At 50.7% G+C, this 21,899-nt stretch overlaps 4 protein-coding genes across 9 annotated transcripts; 2 read left to right on the forward strand and 2 right to left on the reverse strand.

The window, feature by feature from the left end:
• The first annotated feature begins 11,604 nt into the window (after positions 1 to 11,604).
• On the forward strand, positions 11,605 to 20,946 carry LOC112340949. 4 transcript variants are annotated; one of them, XM_024660226.1, is made up of 3 exons: positions 11,605 to 11,733; positions 11,790 to 12,562; positions 20,904 to 20,946. In XM_024660226.1, the coding sequence occupies exons 1-2, from the start codon at positions 11,676 to 11,678 to the stop codon at positions 12,512 to 12,514; spliced, it is 783 nt and encodes a 260-aa protein (XP_024515994.1). In that variant the 5' UTR covers positions 11,605 to 11,675; the 3' UTR covers positions 12,515 to 12,562; positions 20,904 to 20,946. The 4 variants fall into 4 exon arrangements, with proteins under 4 accessions (XP_024515994.1, XP_024515995.1, XP_024515996.1 ...); XM_024660227.1 differs by lacking the exon at positions 20,904 to 20,946 and having other exon boundaries at positions 11,790 to 12,113; positions 12,162 to 12,622; XM_024660228.1 differs by lacking the exon at positions 20,904 to 20,946 and having other exon boundaries at positions 11,790 to 12,113; positions 12,174 to 12,622.
• LOC9649240 (protein arginine N-methyltransferase 7) lies at positions 12,555 to 14,151 on the reverse strand. Its single transcript, XM_024660230.1, has 8 exons — positions 14,033 to 14,151; positions 13,904 to 13,968; positions 13,607 to 13,851; positions 13,335 to 13,553; positions 13,205 to 13,278; positions 13,051 to 13,144; positions 12,874 to 12,997; positions 12,555 to 12,816 (listed from the first exon to the last, which is right to left on the reverse strand). Exons 3-8 carry the CDS (start codon positions 13,658 to 13,660, stop codon positions 12,812 to 12,814), a joined length of 570 nt encoding a protein of 189 aa, XP_024515998.1. The 5' UTR covers positions 13,661 to 13,851; positions 13,904 to 13,968; positions 14,033 to 14,151; the 3' UTR covers positions 12,555 to 12,811.
• On the reverse strand, positions 14,062 to 16,209 carry LOC112340948 (protein arginine N-methyltransferase 1.6-like). Of its 2 annotated transcripts, XM_024660222.1 has the most exons (5): positions 14,857 to 16,201; positions 14,600 to 14,807; positions 14,414 to 14,539; positions 14,213 to 14,357; positions 14,062 to 14,151 (listed from the first exon to the last, which is right to left on the reverse strand). In XM_024660222.1, the coding sequence occupies exons 1-5, from the start codon at positions 15,348 to 15,350 to the stop codon at positions 14,135 to 14,137; spliced, it is 990 nt and encodes a 329-aa protein (XP_024515990.1). In that variant the 5' UTR covers positions 15,351 to 16,201; the 3' UTR covers positions 14,062 to 14,134. The 2 variants fall into 2 exon arrangements, with proteins under 2 accessions (XP_024515990.1, XP_024515991.1); XM_024660223.1 differs by lacking the exon at positions 14,062 to 14,151 and having other exon boundaries at positions 14,219 to 14,353; positions 14,857 to 16,209.
• LOC9649242 lies at positions 19,931 to 20,946 on the forward strand. Of its 2 annotated transcripts, none has more exons than XM_002986243.2 (3): positions 19,931 to 20,069; positions 20,131 to 20,454; positions 20,503 to 20,946. In XM_002986243.2, the coding sequence occupies exons 1-3, from the start codon at positions 20,012 to 20,014 to the stop codon at positions 20,853 to 20,855; spliced, it is 735 nt and encodes a 244-aa protein (XP_002986289.1). In that variant the 5' UTR covers positions 19,931 to 20,011; the 3' UTR covers positions 20,856 to 20,946. The 2 variants fall into 2 exon arrangements, with proteins under 2 accessions (XP_002986289.1, XP_024515997.1); XM_024660229.1 differs by having other exon boundaries at positions 20,515 to 20,946.
• Positions 20,947 to 21,899: the final 953 nt, after the last annotated feature.

Here is a 21,899-nt window from a genome sequence, read left to right on the forward strand (position 1 = left end):
TGTGTAAGTCATTTGGGACTTGCAGAAATGTGTTATAACAACTCACCACATTCGAGTATCGGGGTGAGTCTATGGGAAGTCATCAATGGGCGAGCTATTGAAGGTCCTGTGGAACTCGGCGTGGCCGAGTATCATGGAGAGTTGCCCGCAGTGGAGGCATTCACGGCGGAAAGACTCAGCATTTGGAATCTAGTGAGGGATTCTTTGGAATGGGCTCAACAAAGGCAAACCAAATACGCGAACCAGAAGCGTCGGGATGTAGAGTTCCAAGCTGGGGAGAAGGTGTGGCTGAACACCAAGAACCTCAGACTACCAAGTGGGATCAGCCGAAAGTTGACCCAAAGGTAAAGATGCATGTATTCCTGTAAATGAATTGATCTTGAGTTCCTTAAGCAGGTTCACGGGGCTTTACGAGATTGAGGCACGAATCGGTAAAGTGGCTTACCGACTCCAACTTCCTCGAGAGATGGGGAAGATGCACCCAGTGTTCCACGTGAACTTACTCAAGCCGTACTTTGAGGATCCGCTTCGCAAGGACCAAGTGAGACCTTTACCTGAGGTTATCCAAGGGGAAGAAGAATACGAAGTCGAGGCCATCCTCAATGCGCGCAAGAGCAAGTAACAAGGACACGAGATGAGAGAGTTCCATGTGAAGTGGAAAGGATTTCCACACTGCGAAGCAACATGGGAACCGGAGGAGAACCTAGCGAACGCGCGAGATCTAGTGGAGGAATTTCTGCAAGGCAGAACTCTATGTACTTATGCAAAATTCAATTAAAAATATCAATTTGCAAAGTTGAGCAAGTGGCATATGTTGGGACCCGAAGGCGCGCCAAAGGTAAGCTAATTAGCATGGGTTGGATAGGTCGACTAGGCGTAGGGCACTACGCCCGACTCCCCGTGGGGATGTCGAATCCGTAGACATATTCTACGGAGGTTGGGTTTGAGTCCCAACCCCCTAGTAAAGCAAGGCTAGGTTCAAGTCCCGACCCCATACTAGGGCGTGGTGAGGTGAGGAGTATAGGGACACCTATATTCCGTTGTCATGGGCTCTTGGCCGGGGAGGCTAACTTAGGCACACCGCTAAGTGGGGGGATGCCCCCGGAGACATGGTCAACAAGTCGTAGGATAAAACGAGATGTTTGATGTGGGCATCGAACTTCTTCTATGGGTGGTGGAGTTGTAAGGAACCGACTCCCCGAGATGTCATAGGCTAAAGGATCCCCAAAAGCTTGACCGAAATGACAAAGAGTTCATCGAATGGGACCAAGTCGAGGATCGAGTCCAAGACTGACTTTAGGACCGAGTTCGAGATAGAGTCCGGAATCGAGTCCGAGACCGACTCGGGGACCGAGTTCGAGTCCGAGTTCGAGACCGAGTTCGAGACGGAGTCCGAGATCCGAAATCGGGTCCGAGACCGAGTCTGAGGTCGAGTCCGAGGTCGGGTCCGAGATCAGGTCCGAGATCGAGTCCGAGATCGAGTTCGAGACCGAATCCGAAGTCGGATCCGAAATCGGGTCTAAGATCGAGCCAGAGACTAAGTCCAAATAGCCCCTTGAGTCCGCGATTGTATGCTCAACAAAGAAGAGATGGTTAACGAACAAAGGTTAAACTCTTTTTTTTTAATCTTCCCTTTGCTTAATAAGAATACGTATATTTATACTGTCGTTTTAAACATCGTATGTACATAATCATAACGGCGGCAGCGGCGGTGGTGCCTTCGGGTAATACAGTAGCTTCTCCAGCCGCAGCACTACGCCGCAGTGGTAAGGCAGCACTGGATGCCGGTGGAGATACATGGGACTGATGGTCAGCCACGAGAGGCCATAAAATTCCGCTCCAAGTTGCTCTAGAACGTAGCGGATTTGCAGCTTGATGCCGCTGCTGCTCCCTGGCTTCCCTGTGCCCACACTGCTGCTACTACCGGCGTTGTCACACAAGCCATTCCCACCCAGACGCATCCCTTGCATCTCCTGTCTCGAGCCTTGGAGGAGCCGAAGTGTGCTACGAGACCGTTCTGGAGTGTCCTCGGCCATTCCTCCTCCATGGAAACATGAACAACCTCGGCTCGTAGAGCTGTGGTCGGGCCGGAGATGACGTAGCCGGATGCAATGGGAGAGATGGAGCCTCTGCTCTGTATCCACTGTCCAAATGCCGTGGCGTTGGCTACGGACCATGTCGAAGCCGCTGGAATAAAGTATCAGTCAGCGAATACGTAAATACGAAAAAAACTTCTAGCTTACCAGTTGATTCGGTCAGGCTCGGCCCCTGCAATAACTCGTCACCAGACACCGTCCCCAAGGTTACACCGGCCAGCATCCCAGCATGAAAGTTGATCTCCGGCTTTGGGAGTAAACCACGCAAAACAAAAGAGGCCGAATCACCACGGGCCATGCTCTGGATTCGTCCAGCCAGTGAGGTTGTGTCTTGCTGGGAACTTGTAAAACTCGCGACAATCTGGAGAGAGGGCTTTGGATTCACCGTCAGAGGCGATAACTTCATCCTATGTACGTTCCAAACAGTAAACGTTTTCAAGCATTTAAAAAGCTCGTTCTCTCGTGGGCTGGCAGGACATATTTCAGATCACATGTACAAGCCAAAGCAATGCCAACGATTGCTATTTTGTTGTAGCCATGGTTTATGGACAGTGCCAAGTACGACATTGGTCCCATTACACCTACTGTGTTTGGAGGAAATGGCTCACTGTGTTGACATTTTCAGTGAAGGTGCATTGGATTTGATGGATTTGATAGATATTCATAAACCAACTATTCCAGCTTGCAGGGATTAGGAACTCTCTAACTGCTTCTAGCTTGTTCAGCTCTCCTGAGATTCGGCAGATATTAGTCACCTACAAGGCAGCATTCCTCTCAGCTTTCCGAGCATACTTCTGTTAAACTCCAACAAACTGGGAGGCCATCTTCTCGGGTGAGCCTTCCAAAAATTTCAGCTCCAATGCGACCAACAACAGGTTTGAAGGCAGTGTTCCATCAAGGAACTTTAGCAGCAACCAAACAAGTTGTCTGGGAAGCTACCAACTCAATGTGAACCACTGTACCAACACCAATATGAGAATTGAAGAAACTCTTTGCGTCGAGTCCTTGTTATTGATCATGCTTGGGTTCAATGGTTGACTCTTCCCCATGGCCTGGTTCAATTAAAGTTTGCATTGTTAGTGCAAAATGGTCCTGGGATCCAAACTTTCAGCCAGCTGGAGGGATGGATGCTGTTGGAAAATGGCTGGACAGGCAGGACCTCCTACACCGGTGCCAGGTGCTCTACCAGTGAGCTACCTGCCTTGGTTGTGTGCATATTCAGCTTCGTTCTAACAGATGCTGCCATTTACTCTATTTTATGAGCTCTCAACACAGGAGTAATCCAGCTTTCCCTACCTAAGAGCAAAAAATCGATCGGGGTAGCACCCCTGGTACAAGGGTTGCTAGTGGCATATATGTTTTCAATACAGACAATATATGTGACAACAGAAAATGAATATAAAAAATCAAAATGGTCGAGACGAGCATTTTTCCAAAATAAATTGCCACCGTATGCAACTTGTTACCCTGCACCCTTGCAACCGTGCCTGATCGTTTTTCAGGCCTAGGCTCTCCAGCTTCGGTCCGCTCATTCTATCAAGGGCTGCAATCTCTACGTTTGCTGAACGTGTATGTACATTCCCCATGTCCCAATGGGACTAATACAAAAAATGGGCGTGCCGCCCTCTCCATGAGCTACTCTACGTGATCCTCATATGCCGCAGCTAGACCTAGTCCTGGAGTAGAAGTGGACGTGGTCGTCTCGAGCGAATCATGTCGATGTCCAAGTCTCCCCCACGAGCTGACCTTAGAACAGAGTCTGGGGGGCGCCATTGCCAGCGAATCTCGCCACCTCCCAATTTGCCGAAGCATGGGAGCCACCTGGATCTCCACTCCTCGAGCTGCCTCGGTTTCGCCCGCTCTTTCAGGATGGTGTAGTGAAGACGCACCGCTGCAAGAGTGAGTCTCCACCATGATGCCACCACTGCCGATATTCTCGCTTGTTGCCCATCAAAGCGACAGTGGTTCCGCGCCTCCCAAAGTGCCTGCAGTCCTGTTGCCCTCCAAATGGACCAGCGCTCTTGGCCCAACGCCTCCCAGATGGACATCCCAACTTCAGCCCCTGTCACGTCCCACCGGACTCGCATGTTCCATCGGTGCCGTCCGTAGCAGCGAATACGCCTCCAAGCTGGACCAATGGCTGGGCCTCTGGCTCCCTCAAACCAGTGGAGGATATCCCCACTCCGAGCCTCGAACTCTGGAATGTCTCCGAGTTCCTGCGTCGCCTTGAAGATCTGTCGCCAAACTTCTCTCGCCACGTCGCATTCCCATAGGACATGTTGCGCTGTCTCCAACTCGCCACACTCCTTGCACCGTCGGCATGCTTCTTCCTGGAACCGCTGTCCTACCGGCAGCCCGTTATTTGCCACCAACCAAGAGGTGGCCTTGACTTTCTCCTGTACCGGTAGTTTCCAGAACGCAAGCGTGTTGCCCACCACCTGATTTGCTTCAACTCCTTGCTTGATCCATTTCTTCCAGAGCTTGGGGATCTCCCCTCGGGCCTCCTCCCTGCTGGTCAAGAGACCATCCCTTGCTTCCTTGACGCCGAAGGAGAAGAAGCTCCTCGCTCCTCGTTTCCATGCTGCGGGGTCCCAATCCAGATCCTCGATGAGCTGCTGTCGCCACCATCTAAGAATGCCTTCCCCTTCTAGTGCAGCCAACGATTGAACCACCACCGATTGTTTCGGAGCCTGTCGTATTACTCGAATCCTACCCTTGACCTCGTCATCCGTCACCATCGGCATGACCTGTTCGTCCCCTGCTGGCAACAGCATGTCGCCTCTCAAGACTCGAAAAGGACGCCCAACATTTTGGTCTGGAGACACAACGAACCATACCTCCACATCCCTGTCCTCCCAAGCTGGTGTTGGGGCCGTAAACGCCCGTGTCCAGGCCCCCAAGCTAACTCGTTCCCTGTCTGACTCCACGTCCCGTTGCAGAGCCACAAAGTCTCCAGATTTGAGACAACGCCTAGGCCAGAGCTGCCCCTGCTTCGCCTCACTCACTGCTCTGATAATGCGAAGAAGATCAAGGTGGACTTTCCTCCACCGTCCCGGGTTAAAGACCTGCATATGTCTCGTAGTCTTCCTCCTGTCCTTGTCCAGAACCCGCACCAGCTGCTTGAGAGTTCGGAAGCCTGCGCTATGTAGCTTTCTCCAGATTGTGTAGTGGTCCTCCCTGCCCAGTGTCCTATCGTCCAGTTTGAAGAGGTCGTTGAAGAACAGGGGCTGGTTCAGCCAGTCCTCCGCTCGCCCTGGCAATTCCCTACTGACTGGAAACGCGCTCCATAACCGGAGAAGCCCCTGGACTAGAGTGCCGCCCTTGACTACTTGCTTCGGCCCCTCGGCAAAGAGCCAACGTGGATCTTCTTCCCACGGTCTTGCAGTGTTGTGCTTGGGCCGGATTGCCAACAAGTTCTGCCTAAACATGAGTCTCCAAGGTTGATTACCTGGTTGAAGGCCCATGAGGAGGATTTTGTACCGTAGCGCCTTCGCCATGTCACTCGGATCGATTACTCCAAGTCCTCCCAAGACTCGCGGACGTGCTGTAGATTGCCACGCGACCTTGGCCATGCTCCTCCCTGTGACCAGAGCGCCCCGCCACAAATACTGACGGACCATCGTGCGTACCTTTCTAAGAGTGCGTTCTGGAACAGGCCAGATGGAGAGGTGGTACCAGATGCCAGGCAGAATGATGCTCCTAGCGACTACCACTCTCGCTGGCAAGCCGAGTTTCCGGGGAGCCCACTTCTGGATTGACGTTCGTACCCGTCGGAGCAAGGTGTCATCCTGAAGTGCTGCACTGAACCGAGTACCAACCTGGATCCCCAGGTACCTAGCGTCTTCTCCTGGTTTGAGCCACTGGAAGCCAATGTCCTGCCCCCAAGATTCGATGCCTGGTCGCCCCCAATTTATGCCCACTGATTTGTTCCAGTTAATTGCTGCACCAGCCGCGAGGTTGAACGTCTCCAGCGCCTTCTTAGCTGCATCCATGTTCTCCTTAGTCGCAAGTAGGAACAAGGCAGTGTCGTCCGCAAAAGCACCATCAAGGAGTTCCCGAGACACCCTTGTGGTTCCCGGAAGTTGCTGTCTCGCAGCCGGCAGTGTGAGTCCTTTAATGCGTCCGCCTTCCGCTAGAAACGTACCCAGGGCCTCAGCCACAATCAGAAAAAGATAGGGTGCTAGTGGACACCCTTGGCGTACTGAACGTCCCAGCTGGAAACTCGGTCCCGTCTCGCCATTGATTGTGACTCTGCTTGTGGCTCCTCGGTATAGTAACGAGATCCTAGTGACCATCTCTCTCGGGATGCCGATCGTGTTCATGCACTCCTCTAGGAACCTCCAGTCCACCCGATCGTAGGCCTTCTCGAAGTCCAAAAGCCATGCTGCAGTTTGTTGGTTAGAGATCTCTGCCCATCTCTGAGCCAGCAGGTACGTCCAGATGTTTTCTGCGATTTGCCGCCCTGGAACAAACCCTGTCTGCTGCTCCCGGATGATCAGCGGCATGACAGCTTGGAGCTTGAGGGTCATTGCTTTGGCATAGACCTTGTAGGACGTGTTGAGCATGGTGATTGGCCTCCAATTCTTCAGCTCCTGCAGGTCCCCCCTCTTTGGAATAAGCGCAATCTGGCCCTCAAGGATCTCGCGAGGCAAGGTCCCATCACGTTGAGCATCCCACCATGCTTGTAGCAGCAGCGGGCCTATGGTCTCCCAGTGCTCCTCGAAGAAAATGGGCAAGAGGCCATCGATACCTGGCTGCTTGTCGTTGCTGAGCTTCCCGAGCGCTTCCCGAAGCTCCTCCAGTGTGAGGTCCGTCTTCAGTGAGTCGTGCCACTCATGGGGGACTCGCTGGGGAAGGGACGCAAGCACTTCCACCGCCGCCCTTTCCCTCTCTGGAGTCCACTGCTGGGCCGTATATAGAAGTTGGTAAAACTCCTGGGCGAGCTGTTGCATCCCCTGTTGGTCCTCGATGACTCGCCCGTCACTGTGCTTCAGTCCTAGAATGGGAGGAGAGTCCGTCACTGGCCTGATTCCCCTAAAGAAAGCCTTGTTGAGAAGGCGTTCATTCAGGGCCCATCCATCTTCCATGGCCCGGACGCCCTTGCTCCATGCAGCGTACTCCATGTCACGTAGCTCGGCTTCACGTTCATCCAGTATTGTTTGCCACTTGAGCTCATCTTGCGTGTTCAGCAACATCCTGTGTGCTGCTGCGACCTTCTTCCTGGCCAGTCTAAGGTCCTTCATCACCACCCCTTTGAGATCCTTCTGGCGCGCCCGGAGCTTCTGTGAGCAAGACAAGAGCACAGGGATCAGTCCCAGCTTGTTCTGCGCAAGGGCGTCATGTATAAGCCCAATTGCCACCGGGTCTCGCAGCGTGGCTCTAGTGATTGATCGCTGGACCGCTGTCCCTTTGTCCCTTTGGAGCTGGATCACGCATCTGAGGGGGTCGTGATCTGAGAAGGAGGCAAATCCCAGCCACGTTTTTAGGCTTCCCCCATCCTGCCGTATGCGAGACGAGGCGTAAATCCGGTCCAGTCTCGACTGGGAGGATACTGTCTGTCGCCTTGTAAAAGGGTGAGCATGAGGTGCGAATCCCGCAGCATGCTGGAGGTCCATGAGCCCCAGTATGTCCATGAGCTGACTCCACTGCTTCTGTTCACGTGGCTGAATTGTTTCCTGCATACCCCTGCGATCGCAGACGTCCTCGACCATGTTGAAATCTCCCAGGACCAGCCATTCATCTGCTTGCCCCTGTGCAGACTGTAACACACTCAGCCAGAATTCTGCACGTCTCCCTTTCTTCGTTGGTGCATAGACGTTGATTATCCCCACCCGTCCAAAGTGGAGGTGAAGGACAAGCAATTGAGCCTTTCCTGGGACGAGAACAAGGTGGTTTCGTACCTGAGCAGACCATTTGGTTGAGACTACCACTGCTGTGCCCCCTCCTGGTCTGGCCACTGCTTGCGTGGCCGGGTTCCACCAGAGCCGTCCCCTCATTCCAAAGGTGTAGTCTGGGGCCACAGTCATTTTGTGCTCTTGCAAGCATAGGATGTCGATATCTCCTTCTAAGCTGATCTCTCGGATGTGGGACTTGAGCTGCGCCCTTTTGTTGAGTCGACTGCCGGTCCAGCTGAGTCCCCGGCAGTTCCAGGTGACGAGCGTGAGAGTTGTCATGGAGCCACGTACTTCCAAGAAAGTGAGGAGTTACGGGGTCTCGCCCTCCATTCTGTGGAGATGGTCCACACCGCAGTCATCTTCCCCCTGTGCTTCGTCCAGGAGAAGCCTCGGACAGTGTACTTCGCAAAGCCCGTCCACTCAGTGATAGCACTCTCCATGCGTGTGTGGTAGTCTCCAATAGTGACGACCTCTGGGAAGGCTGTGTTCCCGCGGCACATCAGCCAGTCTCCCGCCTCTGTGGGACTTAATTCCCGCTTAGGGGGAATCCACCTGACCGCCATTCCTACTGTTCGAGGGAGGACCGGCTGGAAGCCATCTCCTTCGACATCCGTAATAGGTCCCTCGAACAGTTTGGGCTGTGAGGATGAGCCCAAGAGTGGTGGGGCGACCGGGAAGCGAATGTGGGGAGCTTGGTCCGGAGGGCGTGCCTTCAAGATCCGCTCCTGCTCTGCAGGTAACTCAAACGGCTTCTGGGATGCCAACCTGTTCCGCTTGACTGAGCAGGCCTCCTCCCGGTGTCCAGCGCGCTGGCAAAAGTTGCATCTAGGTTCTGAGTTCTCCGTTTGGATCCTGATATACTGGCCCAGCACTGCGATCTCTGTCGGGATTTCAGCCGGGGCTGACACGAAAACTTTGAGACGGATGGGACCTAGCACACCCTCTGCTTCTACAGTGTCGAGGCCGGCCGCTATCTGGCCAATACTTCCTTCAACCAGCTCCTGTATCACCGGTGTGATCCGCATTTCCATGGGAACGTCCCACAATGCAATGTTCACTGGAAAGCTCCCGCCCTTGAGACGAGCCTGGTCCTCTGCGGTGAACCTTGGGATCCATGGGTGGAATGACACCGCCCAATTCTCGTCAATGAGGCCATGCATGGCCTCCGCCTGAGACCGTGCCTCCTCTGTCTCAAAGACAACTGTGTAGCAGCCCTTCCCATGCGGCAGCATCTTCTTCATGAGGATTCCCTGGCCCAGCGTTGCATTGATCCAATCGTTAGCCATGCGACCTGTTGGGAACTTCCCCCTGAAAACAGCAATCAGTGCCTTCTTGCGGAGTTCCTCTTCCTTCTCTGCTACTGCTCTTTGCAGAGTCTCAGCCAGCTTGACAGGGACGGCCTTTCCTCTCGTGTCGTCGTGGACCAAGTGACTTCCACCTTCCCCTACTGCTGCCACCTTGTGCTCTTCGGCCTGACCATGTGTTCCCTCGTTCACTTTATGTGAGGTGTACTCCTTGTTAGCATCACTGTTCCCGTCCGAGGAGTGCAGCGCTTCTACCACCTTTCCGCAGCCCCGAGTCTTCCTCGCTCTCGACTGGGCTTTTGCCACTCGCTCCGGGGTGTCAACCTCCTGGTGCTGGTACGCCCGAGACTCTGTTCTCTTGTCTGGCAGGGCGTGCTCCTCCTCAAGGAAGGCTTCAACTGTGTTTGTCCAGGCTGGGTCCTCCTTGGCAAGTCTCAGAGTTTTAAGCTTCCGCCGCGTTGCTCGCTTCACTTTCTTCTTCTCACGCTTGGTCTTCCTCTTGTTGAAGGCATCGCGGTCCTGGAACTGAAGTGTACCATCTGACTGTTCCTCCAGTGAGCACTCCGTTTCTGGCTCTGTTTCTGGCTCTCCGAGTCCCACTTCAACTGTTGGTGTTGGCGTGGTAGCCACTTTGCCACCTTGTTCTTGCGCCCATGCATCGAAGAGGTCCGCTTGCTGTGTGGCCACTGCCTTCGTGATTATCCCTTGAGCTTCACGCAGTGCAGGGCCCAACACGAGGTCCTCTCCCAAAGGACTCAGATCCAGCTCTCTGATCGTGCACATCAGGGTTGACTGGAGTTCTTTGCGTACGGGAAGCGGAGAACTTTGGATCCTTTCCTCAAAGTGGTGGGGGTCCCAGACCAGCCTCCCTGCCTTGTCGAGTCGTGGGAGTGGAGAGGGAAGCGACTCCTTCTGCTCCTCGTGTGGTGTTGTGGGAGAGTCCGGATCTGATTTCCTCACTTGTTGTAAGTGCGCAGGGTCCACCTGGTGTGTTTCCTCCTGTACTCTTGCATGTACTAGATCAGGGATGAGCCCGGCCACGTCTGTAGGAGTTTCTGGGTGGGACAGGGGGTTCCCACCAGCTGGGCATGAACTTGACGCATTCCCGTAAGCAGGGAGTGTGCCAGCTGCGCAGTCCTTCCGAGTCTTAAGGTTCTCTGTTAGAATTGCGAGAGCTGCACGACGTGCATCCCACAGAGAGATGTTCCCCACGTCTTCCCCCTCATCCAGTTGGTGAGTTAGCTGCGAGACTTCATGCTGGATTCGCTGTGCTGACTCTCGACACACCTGTTCCGTGAACTGCTCACTGTTCCAAAAGACTATACCACCGCTTGCAGGCTTCGGCAAGAACAAGTGCAGACAATCTGTGCTATCTCCACCCTGACTCAAGTCCATGCAGCGCCTCGTCACTGGAGGCTGTGGGCTGGATCGGGGCCTCACACTTGAGGAACGAGCTGGTGAAGATGGGAGTGAAGCTCTGGGCTTGTTTGTCAGGTCCGACAAGCATCTGTGGGCAAACTTCAGTGTCCGAAGAAGCGGCTCCTTGTTCTGTCCTAGGACCACGGCTGAACGGTCTGGCTCTCTAGAGATCTCCTGGCCTGGTTGTGCCTCTGAATGGGGGATTGTGAACTCACCTTCTAGTGAGGCCTCCATGTTGAGCCTGCAAGACAGAAGTGCATCGTCCTGTTCCCCTCTATTTTTGGACGTTCTGGGTGGGGCAGACTTGAGTTCTCCTGTCCCACGTCCTGGCTTGGCTGCTGCTGCACGTGCTGCTGCTCTGGTGGTGACCCCTGCCCTGACCCTGGTGTGCCGCTCCTGTACTTCTGTGAGACATCCAACCCTGTGAATCCCTTCAACGGCGAAAGTGTTTGGGATAAATCCCCGCAAGCCTTCCTGACTTGTAACTGACCCGAGACCCTCACGAAGCTCCTGGACTCCAGCCAGTGCCCAAGCAAGTGGGTGAGGGGAGGTAGCTTCGTCCTCTCCACCACTCTCAGTGGGCATCTCGTCTCTGGCTTGGCTTTTACTTCCAGCTTGTTCCAGGACCTGTCCATCCCCCAGCCCTGAAACATCCACCACTTCTATCCCGCAATCTCTACGTTTGCAACACTGGAGCTGATATTTGTTTTTGTGCTGAGACTGGGCATTGTTCCCGCATTTTACCGGTGAATCTTCGCAAAGCAAGCCACTATCTAATGCCAATTTGGCATTAGATGTCCTTTGGCATTGCCAAAGGACATTCAGCTCGCCCGTCACATCCGTGGTGAGAGGGCTTATCTTACTGCATTAAGATATCCATTGTGTCAAGGACACACGTTTTGAACATTTCTAAAGCACCAATGCTGGACTTCAAAAGCCCATCAGATCTGCAATAGAGAAGTATGGCTGGAAGCGGCAATCTCCCCGTGCTCGTTCTTCTTCTGTTGGCCTCGTTATCCTGTGAGAGAGATCTCCACTTGTATGTTCGATTCTAACTCGGACTCCTGTTCTTGCAGCTGCTCAAGGTGGTGTCGTCGAGGTTTGCAATGGTGACCTCACCTATACCGATTGCAGCAACTGCTGTAGTCTGAAGAAAGGTTGTGTCTATCTGCAACCTGGTTCAGGACAAGTCACTTGCATTGGCGGTGATTCAAGGGCTTGTACCCGGGAGTGCCAAGGTCCGAAGTTGGCCGTATGCCCATTGCCTTCATCAGGATTCCCAACATCAGGCATCAAGGTGCTCAAGGGAAAACTCCCACCCCGACAACCTGGATGCGGTTACTACAACATCGTTAACGGTGACCCCATCCCGCGGCTGGAGCAGCAGGGCACAGATCAAGGTAACCGCCTTGTTCATTATGTTCAGGAAGCTCAGCCCTCTCCGATAGAGCTCATGGCAGGAAGGAAGTGTAAGCTTGATTCGATTGTGGAGGTCTGCAATGCCGAGGTCTCCAAAGATAACTGTGGTTGCTGCTTCGGGAAATCCGGTTGCATCTACTTGGAGAATCCATCCGCAAACAGCACCTGCCTGCCTACTGAAGACCCCATGGGGGTTTGCGCCCTCGTTTGCCTGCCCAGAGTGTCCATTTGTGCCAAGTCTGTAACTTTTCAGGGCACCACCCTGCAGTCTTGCAGGAATGCACGCCGCAGCTGCGAGGACATGAAAGAGGGCTGCAGTCTCTACGATCGCAACACCGGAGCTGATCTCTGCGCTGCAGGGGGTATCGCTCTGCCTGTCTAGTCTAGTTGCTGAAACTAGTTATGGGCATTACTATTATGAATGAATAAGGCTGCTTGCTATAATCCATTGTTCTCAAGACTGAAGTAAACAATCCTAGGCTCTCAAATCTACTATAGATCTAGAAACTTCAGAGACTCCACTATAGAGAGGCATTGTATGCATACCTTGCAATCAAAAGCTTTGCTTGTTCCCAATTTGAGGTGTGTTGGATTGCTAAGTACCAAATCCTTGTTCTCGGGATCCATCACCCAGTCCATCCACAGGACAACTCCATGGCAGAGCCCAGTCTTTACAACGCTAACCTGTGCAAAAGTAGCAGAAAACATTAAGTGGTACCAAAGAGGACAGAATTGAATAACCTTTGCAAATCCACTTAGACTCTTCCTGACGCATGTTGAACTCGAGCAGCGAAAACGGTTTTGTCAATGACCTGTGATCAAAGCCATCGACTTCTTCAAGGCGACAGCGGCTTTGCCACAAATCCTGATTTAGCCAACATGAAACCAAAGTCACTGCAGAGAAAATAATCAACTTACAGGAAGATGACAAGCCATCCCATAGAGAATTCCAAAGCAGGGAACTATAATAGGGTTCTCTGATAGCAACGGACTTAGCGTCGTTCTCTCGTACCTGGATTCTCACTGCTTTAAAACAACTTCCAACTCTTTAGAAAACGAAACGAAAACGAACCAAAACCGAAGCTGCTTCCACGGCAACGCATGCTCGTACGTGGCGTAATAAGGCTCCCCTAGAAGAACATCCACCTGTCGCGAAAAGAAAGAAACCCGTCCATATCCAATGGAGTTGCAAGACTGTATACTTTATGCCCCTTGAAATCGTCCCCAGTGAGATGCTTGCCGTCTTTGTGTATAATAGACAGCTTGCTCGCGACGCTCTCCAAGTACTTCAAGCCATCTCTTCTACAGCCTGGAAACAAGCCAGCCACATGGCAGGATCCATGCGCTGTAGATAGAGCACACACGGCGCTCATCAGGCCGTCATCCCGAATGAGACAGTTTCCAAGTTCTCGTTCTCCAAGCTGGACAGAAAGAAAAAGAAACAATCGTACTCACAGATTCAAAACACACTTACAGCTTTCTGAATGGCAGACTGTATGATAGAACGCCTGCTACCGTCACCAAGCATGCGACACCTTTGTAGGCTCAGCTCGAAACCAGACGCTGAACTATTACAGCGTACACCATTGATGTCATACCGCACTGACGCTTCATCATGGCTGACTACGACGCGAAGCTCCGACTGCTCCTCCACCGAAACACCTTGTCCAGGAAGAAACCACACACATTGTTTCCAATGGTCACACCACTCGCTTGCCCCTGAGAACACAAATCTGCGGAGTTACTCAAAGAATCGAACAGGAAAACAAACCTCTGATCCAACGAGGAGCAGTTGAGTAGCAAACCAGGCCATCTTTGTCAAGCTGCAGCACCCACCTTGTCAAGTTCAAGCAGAGAAGAAAGCGAACCAAGAAGTAGCGAATCCGAGCAAGTTTCGTACCATGAAACTATTGCGTGAGCAGTCCCAGAGAAGTTGACATGCACGGCTTGATTAAATTCTCCACGCACATCTGGAGCTCTATAGAAGTCAAGAACGAAGGCCTCAAACGGCTCGGAAAGCTGCAGCGCCACGGGTTTTGGTAACTTGTAAGAGAACTCTACTAAATTACCAGCTTCATACCGGGGATTTCATCAACGTGAAACGCATGCTGTCTGTGCTTGAAGTAAGAGTAGAAATCATTGGGAGCGAAAGCCAATCCGTCCTGCAGCTGGTCTTCTACCCCTTGAAGGTCGTGCAATCTCCAGAGAAAGTCGCTCTCGACTAGCTAAGAGAAAGAAGTAAACTCAACACTGAGCTAAGAAAAAAGACTTTGCTATATACCTGGGCATACACAGTAGCTCGATATGGCACTGTGGCAGCATTAGGCCGGAGTAAATGCTCATGAGCGTTCCTTAGACTTGGAATGATCCCTTCTCCAAGCAACTCCGAGTCTAAAATCTCACACACCTGGAGAGACAAAGAGTCCAGAGGAAACGAAGAAGAAGAATGTGTACAGACTTAGCGTACCAATGCATCGGCTTTGCTAGAGATGTCCACCCCGACTTTGATCTCATCCGAGCCCATATGGAGCAGCTTGATCGCTCCCATCGTCCCATTGTCTCGGCAAACTTTGCGAGCCAGCTTGTACATTGGAAGAAAAGATTCGCAAGCAGTCACCTGGCACTGCTCTTCCATTGCCCGCCAAGCCATGAGCGACAAGAGCCCAGTGCCAGCACTGTCAAGAACGAGCTCAGGAAACGAAAGAAGGATCTCTCTAGCCTCACCCAATGTCCAGGACATGGCCATGGCGGCCGACCTTCGCGATTGCTGAAGAGAATGCCCTGTTCCTGGCGCGATCATTCAGCATGTCAAGATACGAGCTCTCTGCCAGGGGATCGCTCGCATCGCCGCCGTCGCCTCCATCGCCAACGAGAATCCATTCGCTCTCCCCCGTGAGCGCATTGCTTCCTTCTAAAACCCTAAACTCACAAAGAATGAAAGAATGACTGGGTGCTTGGAGCTCATCCATTGCTGTGCAACTCCATCTCAAGCTCTCCAAGCTCACTCCAGGATCCAATCCATCACTAGCGGCGACATCTTCCTTTGCAACAAGCTCATCCAGATGTACGGGAGGTGCTCTACTGTCTCTAATGCCCGCCGCGTGTTTGACTCGCTCCCCAGAAAAGATTCCTTCTCCTGGGATCTCCTGCTCAATGCCTACGTACTGAACGGGGTTTTGGAGGAAGCCCAGAGAATCTTTGCCCCACAAGAGCGTCATGCCTTGGAATGTGCCCTTGGCGGGATATGCCCGGACTGGGCATATGCAAGAGTGCGTCAAGATGTTCGAGTCTGCGGCATGCTCCGAGAATGGACGGCTGGATCTCTCCCAGCAGCTGTTTGGCAGTATTCCTTTGATGTGGCGACGTGGAATGGCATGCTGGCAGCGTATGCCCGTGCCGGTCGTGTAGAGGAATCTACAAACTTCCTAGAAGAGATGCCAGAAAGAAGCCTGGTTTCATGCACAACAACCATGTTTTTAGGGACATTGTCTCCTGGAACTCAATGTTTGCGGCATATGCCAGTCACAGTTGCATAGAGCAGTCAACGTGCGTGTTTGAGAAAATGCCACAGAGGGATCTTGTGTCATGGACCACAATGCTGCTCTTGAAAAGCAAGTGTGGCGTACGGAATCGAGGAGATACAGCACAACTTCAACCCCGTGCCAGAGCAAGGCCTCCTATCCTTCAACACAATGCTCTCGGCATATTCTCAGCATGGGCATCTGACCAAGGCCATAAGAATGTTTGTAAGTCTCCCCCAACACGAATCTGCCACGTGGAATACTGTGCTGACAGCATATGCCGGTAATGGGCATCTGGGCAGAGATTTGAAGCTGCTGGCCCTGATTCCCGTGCCTGACATGGTTTCATATGCCGGGATGCTGGTAGCCCTAGCTCATTTGAGGCATTGGAACTGTTTGGTTCTCTAAAGACACTCCACCTCCCGGACTTGACGTGCTTTGTTTTGGGTCTGGTGGCTTGCAGCCATACTGGAAATGTGAGGCGAGGAAGGTAGTGCCTTTGCTTCAGTGGTAGCAGACTATGGAATGGAGCCAACCAAGCAACACTATCGATGCTTTGTGTGGGCCGGTCAGGGCATCTTAATGAGGCCATTGCAAACCTGCCATATTTTGGAGTGGACTAGCTTGCTTGGGCCAGCCATAGAGTCTTACAGAACGGGGGCCGTGCTGCAAACATGGTATTCAGGATGAATCCAGAGCAGGGAGGAGCGTATGCATTGTTATCCACACTTATGAACCAGTAACACTGTCGTTATAAACACATGATCATCATCGTACAAATAACTTTTCTAGCTAGCGGATAGTGGTCATATTGTAGCATTTGGATTGGCAGCCTTTAGAAAGGCTGACATGGGAAAATTAATCCTATGTTACTAAGGTCATTGTTTTCATCAAGTCTTTCTTGTTTTTTCCATGGCTTTCCGTTCATTCTTTTCAATTCTCCTTGGGTTGCTATTCAAGGTGGTGATAGTGCCAAAAAATTCAATGGCACTTGTGTTCCTCCGGCAATCTTTAGCTTTACTGATTCACTCTCTGATACTGGCAACCGCAACCTTGAAGCAATTGCTGCTGGCGCTTTTAGTCTCTCTGGAAATTTGCCATATTGAGTGACACTTGGAAAAGCCACAGGGGATGGATACATTTGTATTGATTATTTAGCTTGTTCTCTCAAGCTTGGAGATTTTGAGCGTCCTAGCTTGACTTACAATGGAACTTATTTTATGGGCTTGAATTTGGAGTGACTGTTCGTCCAACTAGTATTATAATACTTCTTTCTCATGTTTTATCTACGCAAGTTTCAGGTTTTCTATGACATAAACAATATTACAACTTCATAAAGATAAAGCACTTTATTATATTGGTAATAATCCTAATTATGGTATGCAATATGGAAAATATCAATTCCATCTGTGATGGCTGGCATTAAATCTAGTATTATGGATTTATATAATTCTGGTGCCAAACATTTTCTGGTGATGAATCTTCCTCGTCAAGATTGTTCTCGTGGCTATTTACAAGAGTTTGTTGATATTGGGGGTATGCAATATGTTATTGAGCTTACAAATATTATTAAGCTATTTTGGATATCGTGAATGATATTAAAAATCAGAACGATGATATTGAACTATACTATCTTGATTGAGCTTATGAAATATGGATCAATATGGATTTAAAACTTATAAAGTGGCTTGTTGCAGTGCACCAGGAGATGATTTTCCATTGCAATAATCCAATATTATGTGGATGCGGAACACAAAATGGTACACTATGTGATAATCCAGGTGCACATTTATCTTTTGATGGTTACTCAACATTTTATGAGGTTTCTTGACTTTGTTGAGTATCCTCTGAAATTTAATTCTTATAATTTCTATTATTTTATTTTAATAAGATAGCTTGGTGTTTTGGCTGATCGAGAGAGAATGCAGTTTCATCGAAAGTGGTAGGAATCCAGCAATGCGACATTGGCCGATGCGCCTTGGCTTAGAACCGATATGAGCAAGAAATATGGCTGTGCATTGTTGTGAGGTTAAGCATCGATCGGTCTTTAACCGGTTTAGCGTGATACGTCTGGAAAAGAGCCCCTTGCGTCATGTTCAACAAAGAAGAGATGGTTAACGAACAAAGGCTAAACTCTTTTTTTTAATCTTCCCTTTGCTTAATAAGAATACGTATTTTTATACTGTCATTTTAAACATCGTATGTACATAATCATAAGGCGGCGGCGGCGGTGGTGGTGGTGGTGGTGCCTCCGGGTAATCCAGTAGCTTCTCCAGCCGTAGCACTACGTCGCAGTGGTAAGGCAGCACTGGATGCCAGTGGAGATACATGGGACTGATGGTCAGCCACGAGAGGCCATAAAACTCCGCTCCAAGTTGCTCTAGAACGTAGCGGATTTGCAGCTTGATGCCGCTGCTGCTCCCTGGCTTCCCTGTGCCCACACTGCTGCTGCTAGTGTTGCTGCTACTACCGGCGTTGTCACACAAGCCATTCCCACCCAGACGCATCCCTTGCATCTCCTGTCTCGAGCCTTGGAGGAGCCGAAGTGTGCTACGAGACCGTTCTGGAGCGTCCTCGGCCATTCCTCCTCCATGGAAACATGAACAACCTCGGCTCGTAGAGCTGTGGTCGGGCCGGAGATGACGTAGCCGGATGCAACGGGAGAGATGGAGCCTCTGCTCTGTATCCACTGTCCAAATGCCGTGGCGTTGGCTACGGACCATGTCGAAGCCGCTGGAATAAAGTATCAGTCAGCGAATACTTAAATACGAAAAAAACTTCTAGCTTACCAGTTGATTCGGTCAGGCTCAGCCCCTGCAATAACTCGTCACCAGACACCGTCGCCAAGGTTACACCGGCCAGCTTCCCAGCATGAAAGTTGATCTCCGGCTTTGGGAGTAAACCACGCAAAACAAAAGAGGACGAGGAACGAATCACCATGGGCCATGCTCTGAATTCGTCCAGCCAGTGAGGTTGTGTCTTGCTGGGAACTTGTAAAACTCGCGACGATCTGGAGAGAGGGCTTTGGATTCACCGTCAGAGGCGATGTAACGTTCCAAACACTAAACGTTTGCAAACATTTAAAAAGCTCGTTCTCTCGTGGCTGGCAGGACATATTTCAGATCACATGTACAGGCCAAAGCAATGCCAACGACAATTGCTATTTTGTTGTAGCCATGGTTTATGGACAGTGCCAAGTACGACATTGGTCCCATTACAGCTACTGTGTTTGGAGGAAATGGCTCACTGTGTTGACATTTTCAGTGAAGGTGCATATGGATTTGGATTTGATAGATATTCACAAACCAACTATTCCAGCTTGCAGGGATTAGGAACTCTCTAACTGCTTCCAGCTTGTTCAGCTCTCCTGAGATTCGGCAGATATTAGTCACCTACAAGGCAGCATTCCTCAGCTTTCCGAGCATACTTCTGTTAAACTCCAACAGACTGGGAGGCCATCTTCTCGGGTGAGCCTTCCAAAAAATTTCAGCTCCAATGCGACCAACAACAGGTTTGAAGGCAGTGTTTCATCAAGGAACTTTAGCAGCAACCAGACAAGTTGTCTGGGAAGCTACCAACTCAATGTGAACCACTGTACCAACACCAATAAGAGAATTGAAGAAACTCTTTGCGTCGAATCCTTGTTATTGATCATGATTGGGTTCAATGGTTGACTCTTCCCGGGCATATATCACCTCCATGGCCTGGTTCAATTAAAGTTTGCATTGTTAGTGCAAAATGGTCCCGGGATCCAAACTTTCAGCCAGCTGGAGGGATGGATGCTGCCATTTACTCTATTTTATGAGCTCTCAACACAGGAGTGATCCAGCTTTCCCTTTACCTAAGAGCAAAAAATCGATCGGGGTAGCACACCTGGTACAAGGGTTGCAAGTGGCATATATGTTTTCAATACAGACAATATATGTGACACAGAAAATGAATAAAAAATCAAAATGGTCGAGACGAGCATTTTTCCAAAATAAATTTATGCAACTTGTTACCCTGCACCCTTGCAACCGTGCCTTATCGTTTTTTAGGCCTAGGCTCTCCAGCTTCGGTCCGCTCATTCTATCAAGGGCTGCAGTCTCTACGTTTGCAACACTGGAGCTGATATTTGTTTTTGTGCTGAGACTGGGCATTGTTCCCGCATTTTACCGGTGAATCTTCGCAAAGCAAGCCACTATCTAATGCCAAAGGACATTCAGCTCGCCCGTCGCATCCGTGGTGAGAGGGCTTATCTTATCGCATTGAGATATCCATTGTGTGGTGGCGAACTGCTAACAAGTACACACGTTTTGAACATTTCTAAAGCACCAATGCTGGACTTCGAAAGCCCATCAGATCTGCAATAGAGAAGTATGGCTGGAAGCGGCAATCTCCCCGTGCTCGTTCTTCTTCTGTTGGCCTCGTTATCCTGTGAGAGAGATCTCCACTTATATGTTACAGTCGATTCTAACTCGGACTCCTGTTCTTGCAGCTGCTCAAGGTGGCGTCGTCGAGGTTTGCTATGGTGACCTCACCTATACCGATTGCAGCAACTGCTGTAGTCTGAAGAAAGGTTGTGTCTACCTGCAACCTGGTTCAGGACAAGTCACTTGCATTGGCGGTGATTCAAGGGCTTGTACCCTGGAGTGCCAAGGTCCGAAGTTGGCCGTATGCCCATTGCCTTCATCAGGATTCCCAACATCAGGCATCAAGGTGCTCAAGGGAAAACTCCCACCCCGACAACCTGGATGCAGTTACTACAACATCGTTAACGGTGACCCCATCCCGCGGCTGGAGCAGCAGGGCACAGATCAAGGTAACCGCCTTGTTCATTATGTTCAGGAAGCTCAGGCCTCTCCGATAGAACTCATGGCAGGAAGGAAGTGTAAGCTTGATTCGATTGTGGAGGTCTGCAATGCCGAGGTCTCCAAAGATAATTGTGGTTGCTGCTTCGGGAAATCCGGTTGCATCTACTTGGAGAATCCATCCGCAAACAGCACCTGCCTGCCTACTGAAGACCCCATGGGGGTTTGCCCCCTCGTTTGCGTGCCCACAGTGTCCATTTGTACCAAGTCTGTAACTTTTCAGGGCACCACCCTGCAGTCTTGCAGGAATGCACGCCGCAGCTGCGAGGACATGAAAGAGGGCTGCAGTCTCTACGATCGCAACACTGGAGCTGATCTCTGCGCTGCAGGGGGTATCGCACTGCCTGTCTAGTCTAGTTGCTGAAACTAGTTATGGGCATTACTATTATGAATGAATAAGAAATGTCCCTCCTTGGAGGGGCCGGTGCCAATGTCCGAAGTTACTCGCCATGCAATTTGTGATGGAGTGTAGGAGAAATATTGTATCTTCCTCTGGATCGATAGGAAAGTAGAGCAGGTCCTTGAAGAAGCCGATTCCTTGAGGCTTGGGCTGGAAAAGTATCTTGGTCGCCAGCATCGACGTCAAATAGAGGCGCAAGAACGAGCAGATCTTTTGTGAATTTAGAAGTACAATGGGAACACAACATGAATCAGAATAAAGTAAGAAAGCAAGAAAGAAATTCTGGCTTAGACTCCAGTTATAATTTAACAAAGATTAAGCAAAGAGAAGGCTGCGCTATGTCTGACACTGGCTGTGGACAATACAAGGAGATTGAAGCGATTGGATTCTGAAATTGTCCCCCGTGTCAATGTTAAGTTAACAGTGGTACTATGGAGGAGAAATGTTGAAGAGGTGTGGCAAGAAACCATGCGGACAGTAATATTCAGGAGTCTGCTTGCTAGTGATTTTTGCCGGGTTTGTGGACGATTTCGAAGTTGTATTCTTGTAGTAAAAGGAACTATCTTGATATTTGACTAGATAATCGGCTTGTTGATGGCTGGAGCTTGAATCCATTGTCCTTGAGCCAGGTGGTTGTGTCATTGCTGGGAAGCCTAGGAATATGGTGTATGACGTATCTGAGGTGCCGGGGTGGATGAGCTGGCATCTTTCTCTTCATTTTCTGTGATCGAAGTGCTCACCCCAGTCTTGAGACCCATAACTGTTGGTTGGCTGATCGTGTGGCGCTTGATTGCTGGTGATGAACAGTAGAGATTTGTTAACCGAATTGATCTCGTTTGACTTGGCTTGATTGAAGATCAATGGTGGAAAGTTAACTCAAGTTCAACTGTTGATATCTGCTGAGGTGGCATTGATCCAACGGTAGTTTGACTCTTACAGATTTTTGCTGGAAGTTGGTGGATGAGTTCGTGTTGAATCAAGTTGAGTTGTGTCTAA

The sequence above is a fragment of the Selaginella moellendorffii genome, unplaced genomic scaffold (genome assembly GCF_000143415.4).
Source record: "Selaginella moellendorffii unplaced genomic scaffold, v1.0 SELMOscaffold_73, whole genome shotgun sequence".
NCBI lineage: Eukaryota > Viridiplantae > Streptophyta > Lycopodiopsida > Selaginellales > Selaginellaceae > Selaginella > Selaginella moellendorffii.